This window comes from Anarhichas minor, unplaced genomic scaffold (genome assembly GCF_050575085.1).
Source record: "Anarhichas minor isolate MPS153535 unplaced genomic scaffold, ASM5057508v1 ptg000007l, whole genome shotgun sequence".
Lineage (NCBI taxonomy): Eukaryota > Metazoa > Chordata > Actinopteri > Perciformes > Anarhichadidae > Anarhichas > Anarhichas minor.
The window spans coordinates 19477187-19498024 of NW_027466453.1; the positions used below are offsets into that span (position 1 = coordinate 19477187).

The 20838-nt window shown below is 43.2% G+C and overlaps 1 protein-coding gene across 1 annotated transcript in view; it reads right to left on the reverse strand.

The window, feature by feature from the left end:
• Positions 1 to 844: 844 nt before the first annotated feature.
• The window catches only part of llgl1 (LLGL scribble cell polarity complex component 1), a 31217-nt gene continuing 11223 nt past the window's right edge, over positions 845 to 20838 (reverse strand). Inside the window, exons 3-24 of the mRNA XM_076086453.1 lie at positions 19283 to 19364; positions 19029 to 19189; positions 18508 to 18654; positions 15887 to 16049; positions 15275 to 15410; positions 14449 to 14503; positions 13858 to 14012; positions 13503 to 13723; positions 11741 to 11808; positions 10614 to 10788; positions 9273 to 9377; positions 7770 to 8062; positions 7399 to 7549; positions 7166 to 7304; positions 6670 to 6983; positions 6297 to 6488; positions 6070 to 6142; positions 5620 to 5734; positions 5430 to 5497; positions 4181 to 4316; positions 3973 to 4055; positions 845 to 2752 (exon numbers count right to left, since the gene is read on the reverse strand). Coding sequence (XP_075942568.1) covers positions 3977 to 4055; positions 4181 to 4316; positions 5430 to 5497; positions 5620 to 5734; positions 6070 to 6142; positions 6297 to 6488; positions 6670 to 6983; positions 7166 to 7304; positions 7399 to 7549; positions 7770 to 8062; positions 9273 to 9377; positions 10614 to 10788; positions 11741 to 11808; positions 13503 to 13723; positions 13858 to 14012; positions 14449 to 14503; positions 15275 to 15410; positions 15887 to 16049; positions 18508 to 18654; positions 19029 to 19189; positions 19283 to 19364 — 3028 coding nt within the window. The 3' untranslated portion in view covers positions 845 to 2752; positions 3973 to 3976. The remainder of the gene's footprint in view (positions 2753 to 3972; positions 4056 to 4180; positions 4317 to 5429; positions 5498 to 5619; positions 5735 to 6069; positions 6143 to 6296; positions 6489 to 6669; positions 6984 to 7165; positions 7305 to 7398; positions 7550 to 7769; positions 8063 to 9272; positions 9378 to 10613; positions 10789 to 11740; positions 11809 to 13502; positions 13724 to 13857; positions 14013 to 14448; positions 14504 to 15274; positions 15411 to 15886; positions 16050 to 18507; positions 18655 to 19028; positions 19190 to 19282; positions 19365 to 20838) is intronic.

A 20838-nucleotide genomic window follows, 5' to 3' on the forward strand; every position in this document is an offset into this window, starting at 1 on the left:
AGCATAGTATGTCATGACTTAATTCAATTTAATTTAATTATTTTATTTAATTGTTTAAGTTCATTACATTTTTTAATTAACTTAATTTTATTTGTAAATTAAATTATTTGTTTTAATTAAATTAAATTATTTTTTGAAATTATTTTAAATGCCATTTCATTTATTTTTTTTATTTAGTTTCATTTTTCATCTGTTCGACCCTTAGCAATTTTACTTAAAAAAAAGCTTAGAAAGATTCAGACTCAGAAAATTCGTTATCTAAAAAAGTAACTAAAAAAATTAAGTAACCAAAAACGTTACCTTTTTAGTTACTTTTTTTTAAGTTACTTTTTTTAGGTACTTAATTTTTGAGGTTACTTTTTTTTTTTTTTACAACTGTTGAAGTAAGATGGAAACTGTATTTTGCATCATGTATGCACTTTTTTTGCTTCCCTGTTGGTTTCCAGTCTTTATGATTAGCTAGTTGTGTCTGAAGACTGACTACAGGTTTGAGGATAAAACAAATCTGTCTATTTACCGACCTGTGCAGCCCGCTTCTGATGCCCCAGGTTGACAAGGAAGAGGAAAGCATTGATTTATTTAAAACTGTGCACGAGTCCGACAATGTTAAGTCAAAGCTGCAGTGTGTAGGATTTGGCGGCATCTAGTGGTGAGATTGCAACCAACTGAAACATCTCGTGCAGGAGAGCTACAGCAGGTAGATTTAGTGTTTAGTTTGTCCGTTCTGGGCTACTGTACAAACATGGCGGCAAGCTCCACGAAGATATAAACATCTCATTCTAACAAAAACAACAAAGACGATTCACAACCCTCCACTTTAAGTCCAAACTACAATCAATTCCTATAGAGAGTAAATCATTTTATTAACATTCACAATTCTCCATCAGCCAAAACGCTAAATGACCCGATTAAAATCCTACACACACAACTGAACAAAAGTAGAAACAAATTCTTCTTAATTGTGAAAAAAAAAAAAAAAGTGTAAATGGTGCCAGCTGTAGCATCAAGAAGTTAATTATTCGTGTGTCAACCAGAGCACCAACACAAGCTAACACAAAAGTGAAAAAGCATTAACATGATTCATACCTGCTGAGTAACAATAGTTAGTAGTGAGGTCCCTTTTCTTACTTTATTTAATTTTACGTGATCACAAAGCTTGAATACTGAGCGGTTTTTAGGCTAAGACAGGTTCTACAAAGCTCTAACCGTTACTCTATCATCGGCCTCACGTTATAAACCTGTAAACCTAGAGAAAGATACTGTATATAGTTTTCTTTTTACACAGTAAAACTTTTTTTAAAAAGGGTTAAAAATACCGGTGATCAAAGCTCCACATCTAGCCAATATTACCCAGAATGCACCGATTCACAGAAACCCACAAAAGAAATCTCCAGGGTGCATCACAGTACACAGTACGTTACACTTCGCATTCAGACCGACTTCGCTTCCCTCGCCACACGTCCCCGAGTCCCGTCAAAAAGATTTCTGCATGAGATGATGGAGGATTTAAAAACACTTCGTTCAGCCACATTCTTCACCTTCTCTTTATTCACCTCTCGGCTCTTCAATCCGGATTTTACCAAACTGGAACATTAACCACAACAAGCTCTGAGCTCCTCAAACAGTTGCTGATTTTGCCTGAAAGATAAAGAAATGTATTTGCAACTTGGGCCATGCATTTATCAATAAAGGTATTTCAAAAAATATCATTTCACCTAAATCTGCTCTAGCTCTTCATACATAGCGCCGTAGTTTCCCCCTTTAACAGCTCTTTCCCTTTCATCTTGCGTACCCACTTTCTAGTCATTAAAATATCTTTACTTTTTCCAAAAGCCATACAAAACATATGCAATAGAACATCAATCTTTGTATTACAAAACACCTTCATTATCCAAGTTCTTCTTTCTCCAGAGAGCTTCTCGAAACCTTGTTGGTGATGTGCTCGTGTGTATTAAACACAAGGTCTGAAAACAGTTGATTTACGCACCACCTCGGACTCTGGGTGAAGCATTTCAACTGCACTCAATGGCACCAAAGAGGGGAAGAATATACATTTCACCAACTTCAATATTCAAAATACTTAATTTCCTTCCTGTCTTGAACTCCACAACGCTCCCTCTCAGTCGCCGCTGTATACCCTCATTTCATGAACACGGGTCATTCGCAGGGCTCTGGTGTCGTTAAGCAGCGCATCCACGAGTGTGCACGAGGAACCAACAAGCGCCATTTGGGCGCCAATTACAGTTCCAACTGTGGGGAAGCCTCAGACCAAACCCAGCTGTGGATAGAAAAATAAAAACACAGAAACGTCACTGGCGAGTCTCCTGTAACGGCCCAACGACCATCGAGTCGCCTCGGGAAGAAGCGCCAAGGAGGAACAAAATCGCACAGAGCGTCGAGATGGATCACGAGAAAAAAAAGTTCAGTTTTCAGTGCATGAAATCAGAATCATCCGCTCCAAGTCCATCCAGGCGGCCCGCTGTGCCAGGTAGGCTGTCTCTAGCTCCATGTGGGAGGCAGCGTCATGTTTCCAAAGTGGTTATATAGGAGGAAGAAGAAGAAGAAGAAGATGTAGTTCTTCCAGTGGGAGGAACAAACAGCACGAGTCTGAAGGCTTCCCTCCCAGTCTGTGCCGGGCAACAGGAGAGTGCAGAGTGCCGGTTGGGGGCTCCACAGTGGGATGATGGGAGATGTTTGTGGTCCAGCACTGATATCCGGTCCATCCAGAACACTTGAGCCCCTCCCTGTAATACTTCAGTAACAATCAGAAAACTGTATGAGCAAAACCCTCATCATTGTACATCAGGCTGTAGCTTCATGCTAACACTTTAGCACACGGTGGTAACTGGCGGTAGGTAGAAGAAGGTCTACCTAAAAAATGCTGACCTTAATTAAACACATCACTATGCGTACACCTCGTTTATGTTCAAATCTAATGCGTTAGAGTCATTTATCAAACTAAATTATTTACTTGATTGACAGGATTTGCTGCAGTTCTACTTTTTGTACGACTTCAAATTGAATAAATGTGAGTTTTGGACTGTTGCTCTGACAAGATAATACATTTAAAGACATCATTTAGGGTCTTGCATTCAAGATCTACTTTACATAGATTTTAAAAAAGTTAATCAAAAGTAGACGGGCAGATTAATTAATAACAAAAACATCTATGTTCATTTGGGCACAAAGTAATAATAACTAAAAATAAACTACTAAAAAAATGAAGTATATTTTCCTTGGTATGTATAAATAATAAAGTAGTACAGGACAGAATACTCTGTTAAGGAGTATTATGTGTATGTTCAGATGGCACCACCAGAGGGTAGCAGAGTTTTATAAAATGGAGAGCCGAGATGGCAGACCTCCTGATTTATAATGATTTATAATTCCTCCGAGTGCAGCTGAATAAATGAGTGCAATAAGTGCAGAATAAGTAACCTTCAAAAAGTCAAGTAAAGCCCCTTTTATCAGTAAATGTGCTGATAAACATCCTCGGTTAATTGTCCAACGGTGATGATAATCTACTCTCTTTGTGCCAAATCCAGTAGCTCCCATCTTCTCCAATATGTCTTCAATAAAAAAAACAACACTTACAACTTATGAGAGAGTATTTGTGCTGGTAACAGCTGGTAAACCCCGAGCTACACTACGACACACTAATAAAAAGCACACAAGTCTGTTATAATAATGTTGTAATTGAGCTGCATGGAAAAAGATGTCTGCTCTGCTGGCGTTTCAAAAACACGAAGTGGAGGGAAACCAGAGTGGAGGGCTTGTTACTGGAATGCAGCGCTCAGACAGAAAGACTCTTTGAAGTTTGCACACTCTGGACCAGCTCCATTAGAAACAGGTGTCTCTCTATGTGTGTGTGTGTGTGTGTGTGTGTCTATCCCCTTTCATACACCCGGAGTTGCGTCTCAGTAAGTGTGAGCTCCATGCATCTGCTCACGAGTGTTTGTGTTCGTTTCTCACCTGTTTAGTTAATGAGGATGCCCGTCGAGCATCCCTCCTCCTCTTTAATGTTCTTCAGGTTATTCTCTGCCTCGTCCACAGTGCTGCGCGGCAGACACACAAACCAAAAATGTAATTATTGTATTTAAAGAAAGGCTAAGAACACATTTCAAGCAGTGAAAGCGGTGTGTGTGCTTCTACATGTGCATAAATGTGTGTGTGTGCCTACGTTAGAAAATCCCTGACGTCCTCCACAGTGATCTCTCCGGTGGAGTCGAGGGTGATGTCAGCACAGCTGAGGGGGGAGTCCAGCGGGGTGTCCAGGATGGGAGAGGACAGGGAGCTGGGAGACTCTTCCGTTTGTCCTGTGAGGGAGAAACCCACAGAGCCGGGGACTGAAGCAGACTGACAGCAATGTGTGCTGCTGGAGGACATTTAATGGAAAAGTTTCCCTGGTAATGTCAGATTGAGTGAATACAATGTCGGCAGTAGTTTAAAAACAAACTCAGACAGTTGCTTCAGAAACCATCTGTCCGATCTCATAACCCCCGACAACATGTTTAAATTTAATGAAGATGAACAGTAACGGAGTTCAGCAGCACAAATAAAGATGGCTGAAATCTGTATTTTTGTTTCCTCTCTCTGAGTTCAAGCGTTGCTCGAGTCACATTTTCTTCCAAGTCGAACCCGTTTTCCCTCAAAGCTGTAAATCAATCATTTTACATTTAAAATGGATCAAAGTAACTCGTAGTGACGAACAGACAGAAAATTAAGCATCTTTCAGCTGACTGTTTCTACGTTGTTTTCTCACTCTTCCTCTTCTCATAGAGAGCAGCAGAAAGCTGTTTTCAGCAAAAAAACAAAATCTAAAATTCGACTGTTCACTACCTGCGTAACACCAAACTGCAGATACGCAAAGTCAGCAACTAGCTGGAGAACACAGTGGAGCATTTAGCAGCTAAAAGTCCAGATGTTTCCATTAGGAGTTGGTGGAGACCAAAAGAAAGAGCTAAAAACAAGAGTAAACAAACCAAAGGAGAAGAGGATCTGGAATGGCAACCGACACTATGCGAGCGACATATAATATTAGTGAGACACAAAACTAACAAACCTCACATTCTGCTTCATTCATCATCAAAAAACAACAGTTAGCAACATGCCAAGTCTAGTAAAACTGTTTTCTACTGTAAACATACCTGTTTTTCAATGGTGCATTAATGCTTAGAATATATTCATGTTGCCTACATATCAAAGTGTGAGTGCCGGTGAAAGGCCGACTGAGACATAAACAAACCCAAATCTGAGGGGTATGCAGAGGCATGCTGAATGGCTACCATGGAGACCGGAGGGGAACCCCTGCGAGGCAGTTTAAGAGGCTCAGAGAGAGAAGAGAGTGATGAAGAGGGGAACGTGGACAGGGGGAGACAAAAGGGTGTGTGTGTGTGTGTGTGTGTGTGTGTGTGTGTGTGTAGACGTACCCTCAGCCTGACCCATCAGGTTCTTGTGGGTTCCGTTGGCCTGCGGCGGCGGCGGCGTCGTACCGTAGCTGAAACAGACACACGAGCGCACACACCGTTTACTTTGGCAGCAGATGGAGTAATAATGCTATAAGCGTAGTAATAACGGTGGTACCACCAATAATAGCAGAATAATGTGCGCGCGTGTTACCTGGCCGGTGTGTGCTCTAGCGGTCGGTCCAGCTGAACGGAGCAGAGCGGTTCAGTGAGGATCTTGGCAGACAGCGAGAACCTCTCGTACTCTGAGGGAGAGATCAGGTAAAACCCTGTAGAAGAAAACAAACAGACAGTTTAAAAGTCATGATTATGAAACTTGGGATTCATTGGTAACAATGTTTCTACTACAAACAAGCGGACAGTGAAGTGTGCAGTTTGTCTGGAGACATTACTTCAGTGAGGACCACATTCCCCTTCACTGTATTGTGATGAAGGCAGAAGAGCAGAGGTCTCAGATCCTAAACTGTCTGCATGACTGGATACCAACGAGCCAAGACGAAAGATATTCTTTGGTGTAATCTGCGTGAAATGACTCTTTAACCTCAAAGTCTTTTTTGCAGTGTTGTGAGTGTTTTACTGAAAAAATCTCGCGTGTTTTCCTCACCCTGTCCGTTCTTTGTGAAGACGCAGGATGCGATGCCGCTGATGTCTTCTTTACGGACGCAGTCGTAGCGCACCTGAAGACGCACAAAACAGACATTAATTAACCGGTGCATCGTGAATAATTCAGTAAAACTTGTCTAATATACTAATTGCACAATTACATTAAAATACACACATACGCTAGACTTGGTTCCAACACACGCATGCACACAATCCCCTAAAGCCCACCTGTGGTCGGAGGGCAGGTATGTTGAACAGGTGCATGTCGCCCAGGTTGGTCAGACAGACCAGAGTGTGTTCACAATAGTCTTCCTGAGCAGCGGAGCCGAACATCACCAGAGCCACCTTCCTCACCCGACAGCCTTCGTGTGCCGTCAGCTTGAACTTGGTCTTTGCGCTCACCTTAGGGAGAGAGAACACCTGGAGAGGGGTGGGGGGGGGAGAAAAGAAAGAAAGCGAGAGCGAGAGAGACGTCAACAGTCTCTCAGGATTTATTAAGCCCAGTCTCAACTATAGGATAACAAAACAAGCACACACCTACTGACTAGACAACTACAAACATGCAACATATTATAAAACAGTTGTCTTTTCCAGCCTTTACCTTCAGCTGTTCCTCTGAGGCGATGAGGACAGAGTGAGCGTTGGTCACATCCGGCGCGCTGGCGAGGTCCTGGGAGGCTTCGTACGGGTCCGGTAGCGGTTTCCCCCGGCCGTCCAACACGGAGATGGACACCACGGGGGCTCTGTGCATCAGCTGGATCTCTTTACCCAAAACCGCCTCCACACACACACTGCTCTCGCCCGCTCCGCCCCGCTCACACACGCGCCCCGAGCCGACGCCGGGCACCTCCAGAGCGTAGGCGTACACACTGCCCGAGTTGGTGCCCGCCCAGAGTGTGGGGCCGTGGTGTGTACCTGGTGGACACGGACACGCAGTTAGAGCTGAGGAAAACAGGTGTTTGATGCCGTTCTGATACTGGTAAATTTGACTTCTCACCACACAACTTATTTTCCTAATAATAGTAATACAGTTACTGTTCTGTTATAGTCAGAGCTCCACATTAAGCTCATGATCTAAACGACTGAAGTAAACACACCGTCACGTAGAAAAGTGTCAGCGAAGCAGAGACATCGGACCACTCCAGACAGCGAGTCGTCTGCTGACCGGGGTTCGATCCTTCGCTGTATGGGAGCCACGTCCTCCTGCTCTGCTAGAGCAGCGTTAGCCTCCTGAACCTGCACATGACACGGTCACAAAATGCAGAACTTAATTCAGTCCGTGCGATGTGTGCGTGGCCCTCTTACTACCAAAAATAGACAAGTCCGTTACCTTGCTGGTGGGTGTGGTGATGGGGCGTTTCTTGCCCGACACCCGGCTCTTGCGGATGCGTCTGAAGCTCTGTCGTAAGGACTTTTTCAAGGACTTTACTCTGGACAGGGGGCCCTCCATCGCCAAGGAGTCATTAGGGTGCAGGGTGCACCTAGGAGAACATACAGAACAGTAGGGTGATGCTTTGGATTGCAATATGGTCCATTTTTCAGCTTGACTTAACCCGTTTATTTTACTGACATTGGCCAAAAGAGCATGTTGTAGCATGTGTGTGTCATGTACTAAACGTGTATGTGCCAGAAATTAAGGAAAAGTAAAAGCCCAAACATAACAACCTGAGCTGTGTGTGTGTGTGTGCGTGTGTGTCTAACCTGGCCAGCACAGCATTTCGTCTGTGGTAGTCAAACAGACCAAATCCATGACTCGTCCCGAAGGAGATCAGGTTCCACTCGGCATGCAGGGCCACCGCCGTAACAGAGGCCGGGGGCATGCACTGCACCAGCACCAGCGGCTGAAAGCCCGGAGGGAAGGAGGCGGGTTTGAGGCGCGGCTCCAGCCGGTCATGGCCCTTCCAGGTGAAGCCCTCTCTGTCCTGCAGCAGATCGACCACCGACACGTCCACCACGTGGTCCGAACGCTCGTCGCTCAAACCCAGAACAATCACCTGGAGAGCCGGAAGAAGTGAAGAAACATCATGGCTCCTTTTTGTTTATTTCAGTGTCTTTTTTACCTTATCGACTCTATCTTATTGTATCTAAAAATATACAAGAGGAATCAGAGGTTCTAGCCTCAGACGTTGTTTGACACAGTTTTTAAAGGTTTCATAACTTCCAATCCCGCATTATTTTAAGAAACAGCCGTAAGAGAAGGCGGTGCTATTGAAAACAAGTTAATAGCAGCTAGTTTATCATTAGTTGGGGCACGTCTGTCATTAATTTATATGCGAGCTGCACTTTTACAGTATGTGCTCTTTGATAGCAGCAGAGCCCGAATATTCTCTTTCCAGGAAGAAGCCAAGTGATTTTCTAAATGTGCTGCAATTAATATATTTGGTTTAAATATTCATCCACATTCTCCAGAGGATGAATGATAATGTGTTCAGATCCTCGAGCACCACTATCGGGCCAGAATCTCCACAGAAATATATGAATCTGACGAGGCGATGGTCATGAAATATATTCAGCACATGCCCCACTTGGGATGAAACCGTCCGACGTCTGAACCCCACCACTACTAAAGCTTCATTAGCAAAGCTGTCAGTATGTTGATTTTATTTTTATCATTATTGTGGGGAGCATAAACACTGAAGTACAGTTGTTTGTTGTACTCGTACCTCCACTTAGCCCAGCTACACCCATCACAGCTGAGCAGCTATGAAGTGTAGCAGCACTGGTGGGCAAGTTAATCAGCTAGCTTCATCTCATGCAGAGAAAACAACACGAGGCCATTTAAAAAAAATCCCATTTGAACTTCCAAGTCAAACAGCCTAATTATTCGCATCATTAGCAAATTAACCGTTGGCAAGCAAAGAATACAGTTCAGTCTTCATTATCAACTAGAGAAAGTGTGTATTGTACTGACCTGCATTATTTATATGGCATCTCTCCATTCACAGCTTAATAACAGAATTCAATACAAAGCGACTTTGTTCTCCCACTGTGGAAGTTTAACAGTAGAATCATCTCAGCAACATATCATCTCAATAGTTATTTAAAAATCTATTTAAACCACATATAATGGATGATGATGGTTTCTGGATGAAACGCGATCGTTTTTGCCAACAATAGATGAAAAGACCATTTTATCAGAGAGACTGTGCTTTGTTTCTTTAAAACCACGTATAAAAACATAAAATGTATGTACGATTAATTTACCTGTCCAGCAGTTCCAGACACCACCAGCTTGTTGCTGTATTTGCACAGACTGATCTTCTGGATGCCCAGTCTGGGGTCATCGCTGTACGGGTCAAAACAGCCCACCTACACACACACACACACACACACACACGCACACAAACGTAGGCATGAATTAGGGTTTTATTCTAGTAGATATAGTGTTTCCTTCTAAACTCTCCAACTAGCTCTCTGAAACATCTTTGATCTGAATTGACCACAAAACTATTCAGTTCATGCACACCAACGTCAGAGTGCACCTCCTGAAAGCTCTCCTCCTTCCTCTCCTCTCCTCCTTCCTCGCCTCTCCTACTTCCTCGCCTCTCCTACTTCCTCGCCTCTCCTACTTCCTCGCCTCTCCGCCAAATGCCAGGACAATCCCTCTTCCCCTCGTACACACTCAGCAAAACATGTGCATTAATCTGTCTCTCCACACAGTAGGAATTCCAATAGAATCCCCTCACATGGATGTCGGCAAAACAAGGAGTAGTGGGTCACTAACGCACACACATCCACAGAAAGAGTGGGCTGATGGGTCTGGTTTTCATTACACAGGAGGAGAAGAAAAAAAAAAAAAAAAAAAGGGGGAAAGGCTCTTCATCCCGTATGAGGGCCACATTCCTGAACATGCTGCTCTGTTACCACAGGATACATGAGGAAAGGTGGGGGGCGAAGGAGTGAATAGGAAGAAAAGAGGCCAAAAACTAATTAAATCTATTTGTCACCGTTAAATGTATCGCGCTTAACCCATTTCTGCCATTAAATTCTTAACACATGACGACAGTCTTCCAGTGACAGCTTCCTCCTGAGCCCTCTCTGAAGGAACAAAATAAAGAACTTTAAATCGCTGCCATCTACAGATGAGATCCCAGATAATAAATGCTCATCTTGGTCATAAGTCCAGACACAGAAACATTTCCAGCTGTAGATCAAGAATACGTTTAAATTGTTTTAAATATTTAAAGCTGAACGACTCAGTCTGTTTCGCTCCGCATCGTATTCTTCCTCTCGACGCTGAAACAGTTCATTTAAATGTAATTCTGAGCAGAAAACGGGCCATTAAAACAGAACTGCGGTTCCTTCAGAGTCAAGGTTTAATAACAGGAACAATGGGGTGGGTCCTGTCTGAGAACCAAACACATGAAAACAATCAGATGAGAGAATTAGGCCCCAGATGTAGCCACAGATGTGATGTAGGACTGTTTTTATTCCCACAGCCTGTAAAATAAAACCCTGCGCCTGACGTCTCTAGAGGAGAGACTTTAGCGCTTTTTATTCTGACTGCGTTTCACTTCTTGTCATGCTCGCCTCCCCAGCTCTCACCTTCCTGAAGGGAGGCCATTCCTCCTCCTGCTGCATGTCGGGGTCGTCGCTAGAGTCCTGGGGGTCGTCGCTAGGGTCGCAGTCGGTGTGGAAGACGTTGGCTGTGCCGAGTTTGTACAGCGGAGTGAGAGCGACGCCTGATGCGTCCCAGAAACGCACGGTGCCGTCCTCGTGCCTAGAAACACACAAACATGCATCAAGATTCAAACGTATGTCAGAGCAAATTGATCGGGATAGTGCAGGTGTGTGTGTGTGTGTGTGTGTGTGTGTGTGTGTGTGTGTGTGTGTGTGTGTGTGTGTGTGTGTAGGCTGGCATGCTCGGATCTAAACAGCAACTCAATTTCTTTGCACTGCTCATAAATACACAGTATGGTCAGTTTTTGTTTTGACTGAATTAATGGAGTGGATTTAACACATTTGTCATTTGTGAGGAGTTAGTTTGGTGTTTTTAATTATATTTACAGCATGCTAAAGTTCTAATGTATTGGACAAAGATACATTTACGTTAGAGGTCCAAAGTTAATACAATACATCCTTTGAGGAACACGAATGTTTGTACCGAAATGTCATGATAATCTATTCAATCGATGTCAAGATATTTCACTAATGTGCCCATGTAGTGTATTTTTTTTTTTTAAGATGCTTCACCCAGCGTCGTTTTTTCCAGATTTCTGACTTTTTTGTGCAGCCGCTCCGAGAGCTTCTGGTTGAAAATCTCTTTTCAGAAAGGCGCCGTTGTCTCCAGCGCCCTGCCGGCACGTTTCTGCCAGAGACAAACGTTATACGAGCATTCAGCCCAACTGTGGTGTCTCCTAAAATTCCAACCAATCCAGCTGTTTTGCTTTATTTACATACTGTAGTTGTGTCTCATTGTACTCCAATGCTAACGCTAGCTCTGGCAAACATCTGCAGTTGGCAACATATCGCCAGTTGCCTCAGGATTTCCTTGTTGCCGTTGCAATGCTGACACATTTTCAAGTCCCATGTCGATCCAATTTTATTCAGGATATCCATGTGGTTTACATCAGAAAAGAAAAGAAAATTGTCATGAAAAATGTAAAAGTGGCTCCACCTGTGGACGCAGCCTGTGACTGTTTATATCTGTGTGTGTTTGTTTGTTTGTTTACCCTGTCAATAGCAGCTCTTGATGTTTGGGTGGAGGAGCGATGTTTTTCCCTCCACAAATGGGCCAACTCTGCACAAACAGACAAAGATTGGAGAAAAGTTAGAACTCTAACACACTGAAAATGTGTAAATATGTCGCACATTGAGCAACAACATATCCCCTAACCCTTTCCATGTCATAACGCCGGCTCAAACCACGATATAAAGGCCGTCACATATGGAAGAGAACGTGTCCACAGAAACACAGATGTGTTGGGTTTGCTCTGTTATTGTGCCAGTCTCTCTGGTTTGGCTTCACAGACAGACAGAGATGATTTATGAGCGTACCAGCTGTGTGTCTCTGTCTGTGCGTCTGTGTGTGTGTCTGTCTGTCTGTCTGTGTGTGTGTGTGTGTGTGTGATAGTGTAATCTGCCACTGATCAAACAGCTGATCTAAGCTACAAAAGCCTTTGCAAAGCCTTTAACTGCTCACACCTGCTCTTAAAGTTAACACACTGTTGGTCACACTCCCGTAGGTTTACTCATAGCCGTTTAGCTGCCAGCCTGTGAGCTCACATGTACGAGTAGCCCCATGAATACAACCATCCATTTAACTTCAATATCCTTACTTTTAAACCTTAATATTTTAACTGCACTAACTACACATTTATACGGCCCTCCACTCATGAACGGAGGCAGCGGCTGAGCTTTGATTTGACACCCGACAGCCATTTGGTAGGAATCCAAATCAAACGCTGTAACTTGAATCTGTGAGCGGGCTGGTTCGTGTGTAAAACGTAAGCGCACTGATCGGTATTGATGGCTACATTTAAAGCATGAGCAGCCTGGCTATTGGCCATACTCTGTTTAAGGTGTTCTCAGGTTAAGCTGCTTTCACGCATCTTGGATTTCCTGTAATTGAATATCTGCCATGAATAAACCAATTTACAGAATAATCCCGTCGTTCGTGGCTTCCTGCCAGCAGTGCACCAGTAACACAGAATGAGAGGATGCTGCTGCCAGCTACATGGTGACGGTGCAGGATGTGATTCCAATACTTTCTGTGAGATTTCTGTGCAATGATTTTTTTGATGACGCCAAAAGAAGTTTGTTTACACAGTCAACAGTCTCTGTGACAAAGTCCATGTTGTATAAAAGATAACAGACAACCTGAAAATTGTGTTTTGTTCAGGCAACATCCACCGAGTCTGAACAGTGAAGCCAATGCCTCCTCTGGTTGTATAGAAGTCTTTGAGAAGATGACTCTACTTCTCTCTTGATTTATTCCCTCAGTAAACATTGTAAACATGAGTTTATGGTCTCAATCTCTAGTTTCAAGTCTTCTTCAATACAGCATGATGTTCATTTAGTAAATGATCGTACATTTAGAGTCAAACGGACCATAAAGCAGGGGATGCTTTAGGGCGGGGCTACACGTGATTGACAGGTCGTTACCACAGCGTTGTACCCTCTCCTCTCACTTCCGGTCCAAAAAAACCAAGATGGCCACAGCCAAAAGGGAGCTGCACTCGAGGCTTCAAAGCAGCAGTCCACAAACCAACGGGTGACGCCACGATGTCGACGTCCACTTCTTATATACAGTCTATGATTGTCACTTTTGATTAGAGGCTAAAATGATTAAATGTCTTGTATCTGGTAAATACTTGTCCCATGTTAAACTACTTGTGTATATGGTTTTAGGACATCATTCGGAGTATTTAAAACATATTGAAAAAGTACTGACAGCCACATAAGACTTTTCAGACTTGGCAGTGTGCGTCTCACCCCGTGTGCGTGTTGACGGCCCCGCTGTGCTTTGCCGGCATTGACCAGCCGCTCCCAGAGTTTGGGCGGGACGCTGGCGACGTGGAAGGAGCAGGTGATGGCTGAGGAGTGGAGAGGAGCTAGGTAGGGAGTGGGCAGTGACGGCCACCCGGGGGTCTGGAGGTCGATCACAACCAGCTCCTCTTCCAGTAGAACGACCACCGCAGACGGTTCATCAAACTCTGACAGAGAGAGAAAACAAGACAGAATGAAGTGCTGGTGCTCCTGAAACGTTTGGGTTGTATTCCACTTTTCATAAGACCAAAAAGGAAGAAAATCCACGGACACACATCATCAATGTTGGCCGGGCTCTGACCTTTCTCTTGCTCGACGCTGTGGACAGTGAAGAAGTCGATGACCCGCGATGTGAAGTCCAGAGTGACGTGGTCTTTGTCCTGCTGGATGGTCAGACAGTGGCGGTCACCGTAGCTGGCTCTGGGCATCCCGCCGCTGTATAACAACACTGGAGACCTGGAGCGAGGCACACAGAAAGAAATATTCATATTCACGTCATCTAGAACAACATCGAGCTAGTGTTTCTAATATACTTAGGCATCATTATTTTCAATTTTTATATTTGTGGACTGGTGATTATTTTGATTATCTTTTTATTACTATTTAATCAGAATATTGCTTACGGTAAATGACAGCAAACAGTGTTCTTGGTGCAGAAGACAACTTTTGTATTTATGGGGGCATAAACCCAGGTGAAAATGTATTTATAGTGCAATAAAAAAAAAGAAGAAAAATAATTCAAAGAAAAGACAATTGAAAAGGAAAAAAAAAAAAGTTTGTCTTAAAGAGTTTAAAAAAAAAAAAGACACGAGTAAATATTTACTGCCACTGTGATTAATGTCTAGTCTGACTGCAGGATTCAAATGTGTCACAAAGTAAGTCCCACACTCACCCCGTCTGAGTTGTTCTCCACAGGACCTTGTTGATGGCCTTACAGGGAAACGGACCTGCGGCAGACGATCACAAACAATAAAGTTAAAAAAAACAGAGCGACGTTGTTCAGACTCAAACTGTTAAAAACTCTTTAAACCTTTTAGATCACGGGAGGACCGACTACCAGGATCCTACGGACCTCTGTCTGAGGTAAACTGTTGTAGAGCCTAAACCACTGTAAGATATTTTATTGAGTCCTTTTAGTGAAATGCTCTGAATGAATGGGAGTTATTTCTTGTGAACAGTGTATATACCGAAGGTTTTTATTGTGAAAGGTAAGAATCTGGTCTGCACTGACTTTGTCACGGTTGAAAGGAATAATAAAGTTTGTCTTGATTTGGACTACGGAGCCTACTGTTGTACACTATAGCGTACATTTTGAATATGTCCTTTCCACATGTGATAGTTTGAGGCCTTTATTCGGCAAAAAATCAACCTCGTTCCAGAAAAAAATATTACGCAGCTGTTTCGCTGTAAATATTTATGTCCTGTGTGAAAGTTTTCGTGAAAGAAAACGTGCTATACTGACAGAAAAAATTCCCCCAATGTGTAAAGGCCTTAATTCTCCCCATAATAAAGCGCCACTATAAGACAATATGTCAGAACTCGTAGTTCATTAATTATTAGACATCAGAATAGTCTTTGTGGACGAGACCCTCCACCAGACCTGGATGAGATGTGCTTAAACATGCCTGTGTGTGTGTGTGTGTGTGTGTGTGTGTGTGTGTGTGTGTGTGTGTGTGTGTGTGTGTGTGTGTGTATGTGTGTGTGCGCGCACTTCTCACCATATGGGATGCTGGAGGACACTGGCTGGTGATTGTAGGTGTTGCTCTTAGAAACAGCCCACACAGAGTAGCCGCCATCGTTATGAGAACTGACAAATAAGTTTCCAGAGCGTTCCCACACCAGACTCTCCAGCTGCTGCAGGGGGGGGGGGGGGGGGGGTCACACACACAGTATAGGCATCACACCAGGTTGCATAGCAGTATTATTACAGCTTATAGATAGTCAGTTAATGTGAATAGAAGAGTTGCATTGCAATAGTTTAGATAAGAGTCAAGTGCATCTTTGAGCAGCTAATAGCTTAACAGCCAATGACTTGGATGACAGTTGAGAGGAGGTGGTGCTCGTTATGTCACTTTTATTGTCATTACAAAGAGTGAGAAGAAAGGATCTATTTAGAAAGATCTACTGGATTATTTTAAGTATCTTTTTCATTTATGTTATTCCTTTTGCAACTCCTCTGTTTGTTTCAGTGAACACTAACGTGTCCAGAACATGGTGACAATAAAAAAGGATCATACAACATTTTTTTTAAAGTTATAGCATCATGAAATATGAAACATTGTCAGTAAAAGATCTACACCGATGTGCACTAAACTTTGTAAACCAGGTACCTGCTTGCCCAGGAAGAGCTGCTCGGCACGTCGGGTGGTCAGATCCCACAGGACCACCAGGCCTCGGCTGTAGCCAATCAGAAGCTTCCCTGACTGCTGGGGATGTTCCTGAAGAGACTCCACCGGCCCCAAGGACTTCCCACATCTGTAATCATCTGGCAGGCTGGGGACACAAAACATGACCCATTATCCCACATGTTGTAAATTACAAAATGTCTACACGGCTAAAAACAAGGTGAAATATTTGTCTATGAAGGAGCGTGACATATTCACAGAGGAAGAAATAATAAATGCTAAAAAGATTAAAAGGTGGACCGACTATTAAAGCAACACTTTGAGCCAAAGAAAGATCGAGGAGGACGTTTGAATCAAAGATAAATCCTTTGATAGAGGCGTGAATTTACATCAGCAAATAACAGATGTTTTGTAATTGTTTCGTTACGTATACTCTGACTTAATGATGACATTTACAATCAATCCTCAACACACACAATGTGAAAGAGGAAGATGATACAAGGAAATGTGTGCTTATTGATAATCCAGTTTGTAAAATAAACTCCGGGGCTAAACAGCAAAAGATATTCTGACGCAGTCTTTCTTTGCACAAAAACAACTCGTAGAAAAAGTGTTCAACCTTATCTAATCAACTTCAAGCTCAAACCATCTGTATAAACTCTGATAAAGCCACATGTTGCTCTTCCAACTACAACAACAACAAGAGTGAAATCAACATGAGGCTGGAGCTAGTGAACTAGACATTCCTCTAAAGGCAGCAGAGGAATGTGGAGCAGGACACACCCTGAAGATGTCAAGAGGATTCCCTCAGCGAAGGAAGAGACAGAAGAAGACAGGAGAGGAAACGGAGTTAATGAGGAGAAAACAAACAAAGTGGAAAAGAAAAAGACTGCAATGCAGCTTTCTGGTCTCTGCTGAGGACGAGGCAGAACCATCACAGAAGAGATAGTCAGTCAGCATGCATCTCACACACACACACACACACACACACACACACACACACACGCACACGTTTGACTGCTTTGGTAGCGTTTACTGAGGAAGATCCTCTCCGGAAGCACGGAGGCAGAAACATTTCCGACAAAGCATTCCATTGTTGTCTCTGTCTCTCCGTTCACAAGTATTTTTAGGGAATCCAGCATCCTGCTACAGAGTCCCGGTGATGAGCCTGTGTGTGTGTGTGTCTATGTGCACGTTATAGATTCAGCTGAAGCACTTCCCCAACCGGAACACCGTGTTTTGGCAGCGGGTACAAAGCCTCCCTGTCTAAAACCTCCCCTCCTTTGCACACGCAGAAGCGCACACACACACAAGCCTTATCAGGACCCTCGTTAGGCCTCAGTTCTGCCCACTTCCCTAAACAAGCCTGTTTAATGAGGGGTTTGAGCAGTCGGACCGTCACACAGCAGAAAGGAAAAGAAACGGAGTAACTCTGTGACGTCGGAGCATCAACGCAGGAATGCAGCATGAAAAATTAAGAAACTACTACGTTTACTGCACAAAATAACACCAGACAGTATAATAGCCGTGCAGTAATAGTTCCTCTTTGTTTGGGCTGTTTTTCGGTGTTTTAACAAGTTATGAATTGAGAGAATTCCTATTTGTTACGTTATGAAAGTTTGTAGAGTTTGAAACCGTGGGTTCGTCTTTATCACATTTTATATTTTTGTCTATATTATCAACATTCAAAGTTAATTTTTGGGGTAAAAAACAATTAGTTGGTATTGATGAAGAGTTTAAAACTGATCTGTTTCTTCAGGACATTAAATCTAAATCCTGATTGGTACACAAATGTATGCAACATCAATTTTATCCGACTGAGCCCCGCCCACTTCAAACTGGTGTGACGAGCACAGACAAAAACACAAATATAGACATTTCTCATCTGACAGAACCAAAGAGTAAAAAAAAACATCTTAAAGTGTTTTAAAAGAGGTCTGACAGTCTATATTTTTACAAGTGAGGCAAGAAAGTTGCTGCTTTTTTAGCTTAACTTGCTTTTTTATTGCACTTCACTGGATTCTATTTTATTCACCCAAACTCCTTTTCCTAAAAAACAAAACCCCATCTGTTCAAATTCCTATCCAAGATTTACTGCACATATCTAATGCAACAACAATGTCCCAAAACAGATGCTTCATCAGTTCTTTGACAACTTTAACTAAAGATATTATTAACTTTATCCGATTCAGTGCTCCTCACTCACATCTAAAAACTTAAATTACTACGACTCAGCAAACTGCACAGTTCACCTGTACATCTCTCCTCTACTGTCCAAACAACGTTCAGGAGATCTGACCGTTCTCATGGTCCCTGAACCACATGACCCCGACCTGCCTGCTGCTGCTGTTAGCAGTCAAGAGGGATATTTGTTTCTGCAAGTGTGTGTGTGTGTGTGTGTGTGTCTGACCAGCTCAGGTGGAGCTGTGAGAAGAGGAAACTGGAGTGTTTAAATGAAGACACACTGACAGAGACGAAGAGGCACTTTAGAGCGATTCGTTATATGTATCGATGCAGAATAAAGAAGAGCTGGAATATTATTATTGATAATGCAGCGATCAACTTTACAAACATATCCACCAACTGTGCGTCCTTTACACTCTCACCTCTGCATGACCTGATCCTGGAGCAGCGTCTGGTTGTCCTTCAGTGACAGACGGGGCAACTCCAGGAAGTACACTCCCCCTCCCTCCGTCCCGATGCACAGCAGGTCGCTGGACCTCAACAAGAGGAGGACGGTCACCCGAGTGGCACTGAGAAGAAGAAGAAGAGGAGGAGGAAGAGGGAAAAGAGTGACGCCGTCACTCATTTGAATATGAATCAGAATGGGACAAATTCACCCGTCTCTTTGGAGCAAACTACAACTGAAAGTTAGAAAAGACATTTTTAGGTGACCGAAAACTGACCCCCTGCTGGTCAGTAGAGAGAATGCAAGTTTAAGGCACTTCAGCATTAGAGTCACCTCTCATACCTGGAGGTTGCCGCCTGCTTTGAGAACTGTGTCCTTTTAAATTATAATCCGAGCATAATCCTTATCATATCATTAAAACATTGGCTTTGAAATGACGACAACTTCAGGGATTATACATTTAAAAGCAAAAAGATGTATGAACAGGCTTTAACGTACCTGCAGCTCTCAATACCGGGTCTTCCTGGGAGGCTGTAGCTGTCCACTTCCTCTAGATAGACCACGCCTTCTCTCTTAACCCCTCCCACCTCTCTAGGGGGGCCGGCCACCAGCTCCCACAGGTGAATCGTGTTGTCATCCAGCAGTGACAGCAGGCGGCCCTATCACAGATCAAAAATGAATGTGAGCATCACTTTGGCCACCACTCTCGTCACAAAAAGGAGTCCTTAAATTCAGGGAAATAAGCATCTTACCTGTCCAGGCAGGAAGTGGATCTGTGTGACGGCAGTGGTGTCTCTGTGTAGTCCTGTGAACTCCACACCAGGAGAGCCGTAGCTGCGAGAGTCCCGTCAAGGAAATTCACAACAAAGCAAGCTTTGATACTGAAAAGACAAATTTAAAGTCCACCTTCAGCTGCAAGCGCAGCGACAAACAAACATAGCCGGGACTTAATTGTAGTCTATATAACGGATTGTTGGGAATTATTTAGTTTAACCAGGTTTATGCAGTACATTACACAACTAGGAACAATATTTACACATCAATACATCCTGTATATCTGCCACCGTCGTGCTGTAATTGATGGAGAAAACGTTTTCTTTTCAAAATAGAAACTGAAGTGACAGAAACTATGAACAGCTAAACTGGTAATTCTGCGCTGTAAACCAGAAGAAACACACTGGTTAGGTCTAATAGTAGAGGAGAAATTAGAAGCCTATAACACCAGATGACGCAGATGCTCATAACCACCACTCTGCGCGCGTGTGTGTGTGTGTGTGTGCGTGCGCGTCTGTAAGTGTGTGTAATCAGCAGCAAACTTCAGAGTCCTCTCTTCGTTAGTCCAGTAAATGAAGCTCAGCTGATAAAATAAAAAGCTACACTTAAGAACTGTGACGCAGAGTACACAACTACGCTAAATTGGTCTAAACTGCAAATTAGCACAAACACACACTAGCAGCTGCACACACACACACACACACACACACGTGAGAAATATTGACACACAGCTTACATAAACCTTTAGGAATGTGGATTAAAAATGCAGAAAAATAAGAGGGAATCTGGGGAGTTCCCTCTGGTGTTTGTATTAGGACTGAGTGGAGAGCTGGTTTTATATTTTTGCTACCACCATCGTTTTATATTATCTATTTTCATGGAAGATATTATAACTACATATATATTTAATTTCCTTCTCTTTTAATTCCTAGTCGTACATCACGTGGCGGGGGTGTTATCTTTCCTACTGGCCCAGGAGGATTTGTTTACAGATCCACTTATCTTCTCCTCCTTTCTTTCCTTCTATCCCTCCACTCTCAACCTCTGTGAGATACAGTGAGGGATTACTCATTCCACAATTTCTTTAACCCTCTCTTTCCACTGTTCTCTAACAGTTCTCTTGTTAGAGGAAAGGTCACTACATGGGGGTCCAGTGGAGTTTCAATACCAACATTTTATCTGCTGCCTTCCTTTTGAAGCTCTTGGTAACGCTCTTCTTCAGACTTCTCTCCACTCTGCTCCGATTCTCAGGTTCATAGAAAACTACGTAACTTTAATTCACACATGTCTCAGCCAGCTGGAGGCGTGTGAGGAACAAACACTCGCATGTCATGAACCAGTCAAGTACAAGTGAGGGGGACAAACTAAACACAATTAAAAGAAATATCTCATATTCTGCAACAACAACCCGGAGGCTCTGTAGTCAGAACCAAGACGGCAAACTTCACTACTACTTTTAACCTTGACAAAGGCAGCATGGACCAGATCTACTCCTGACATTTACATCTTCCCCTTCACAATAAAAGCTCAACAC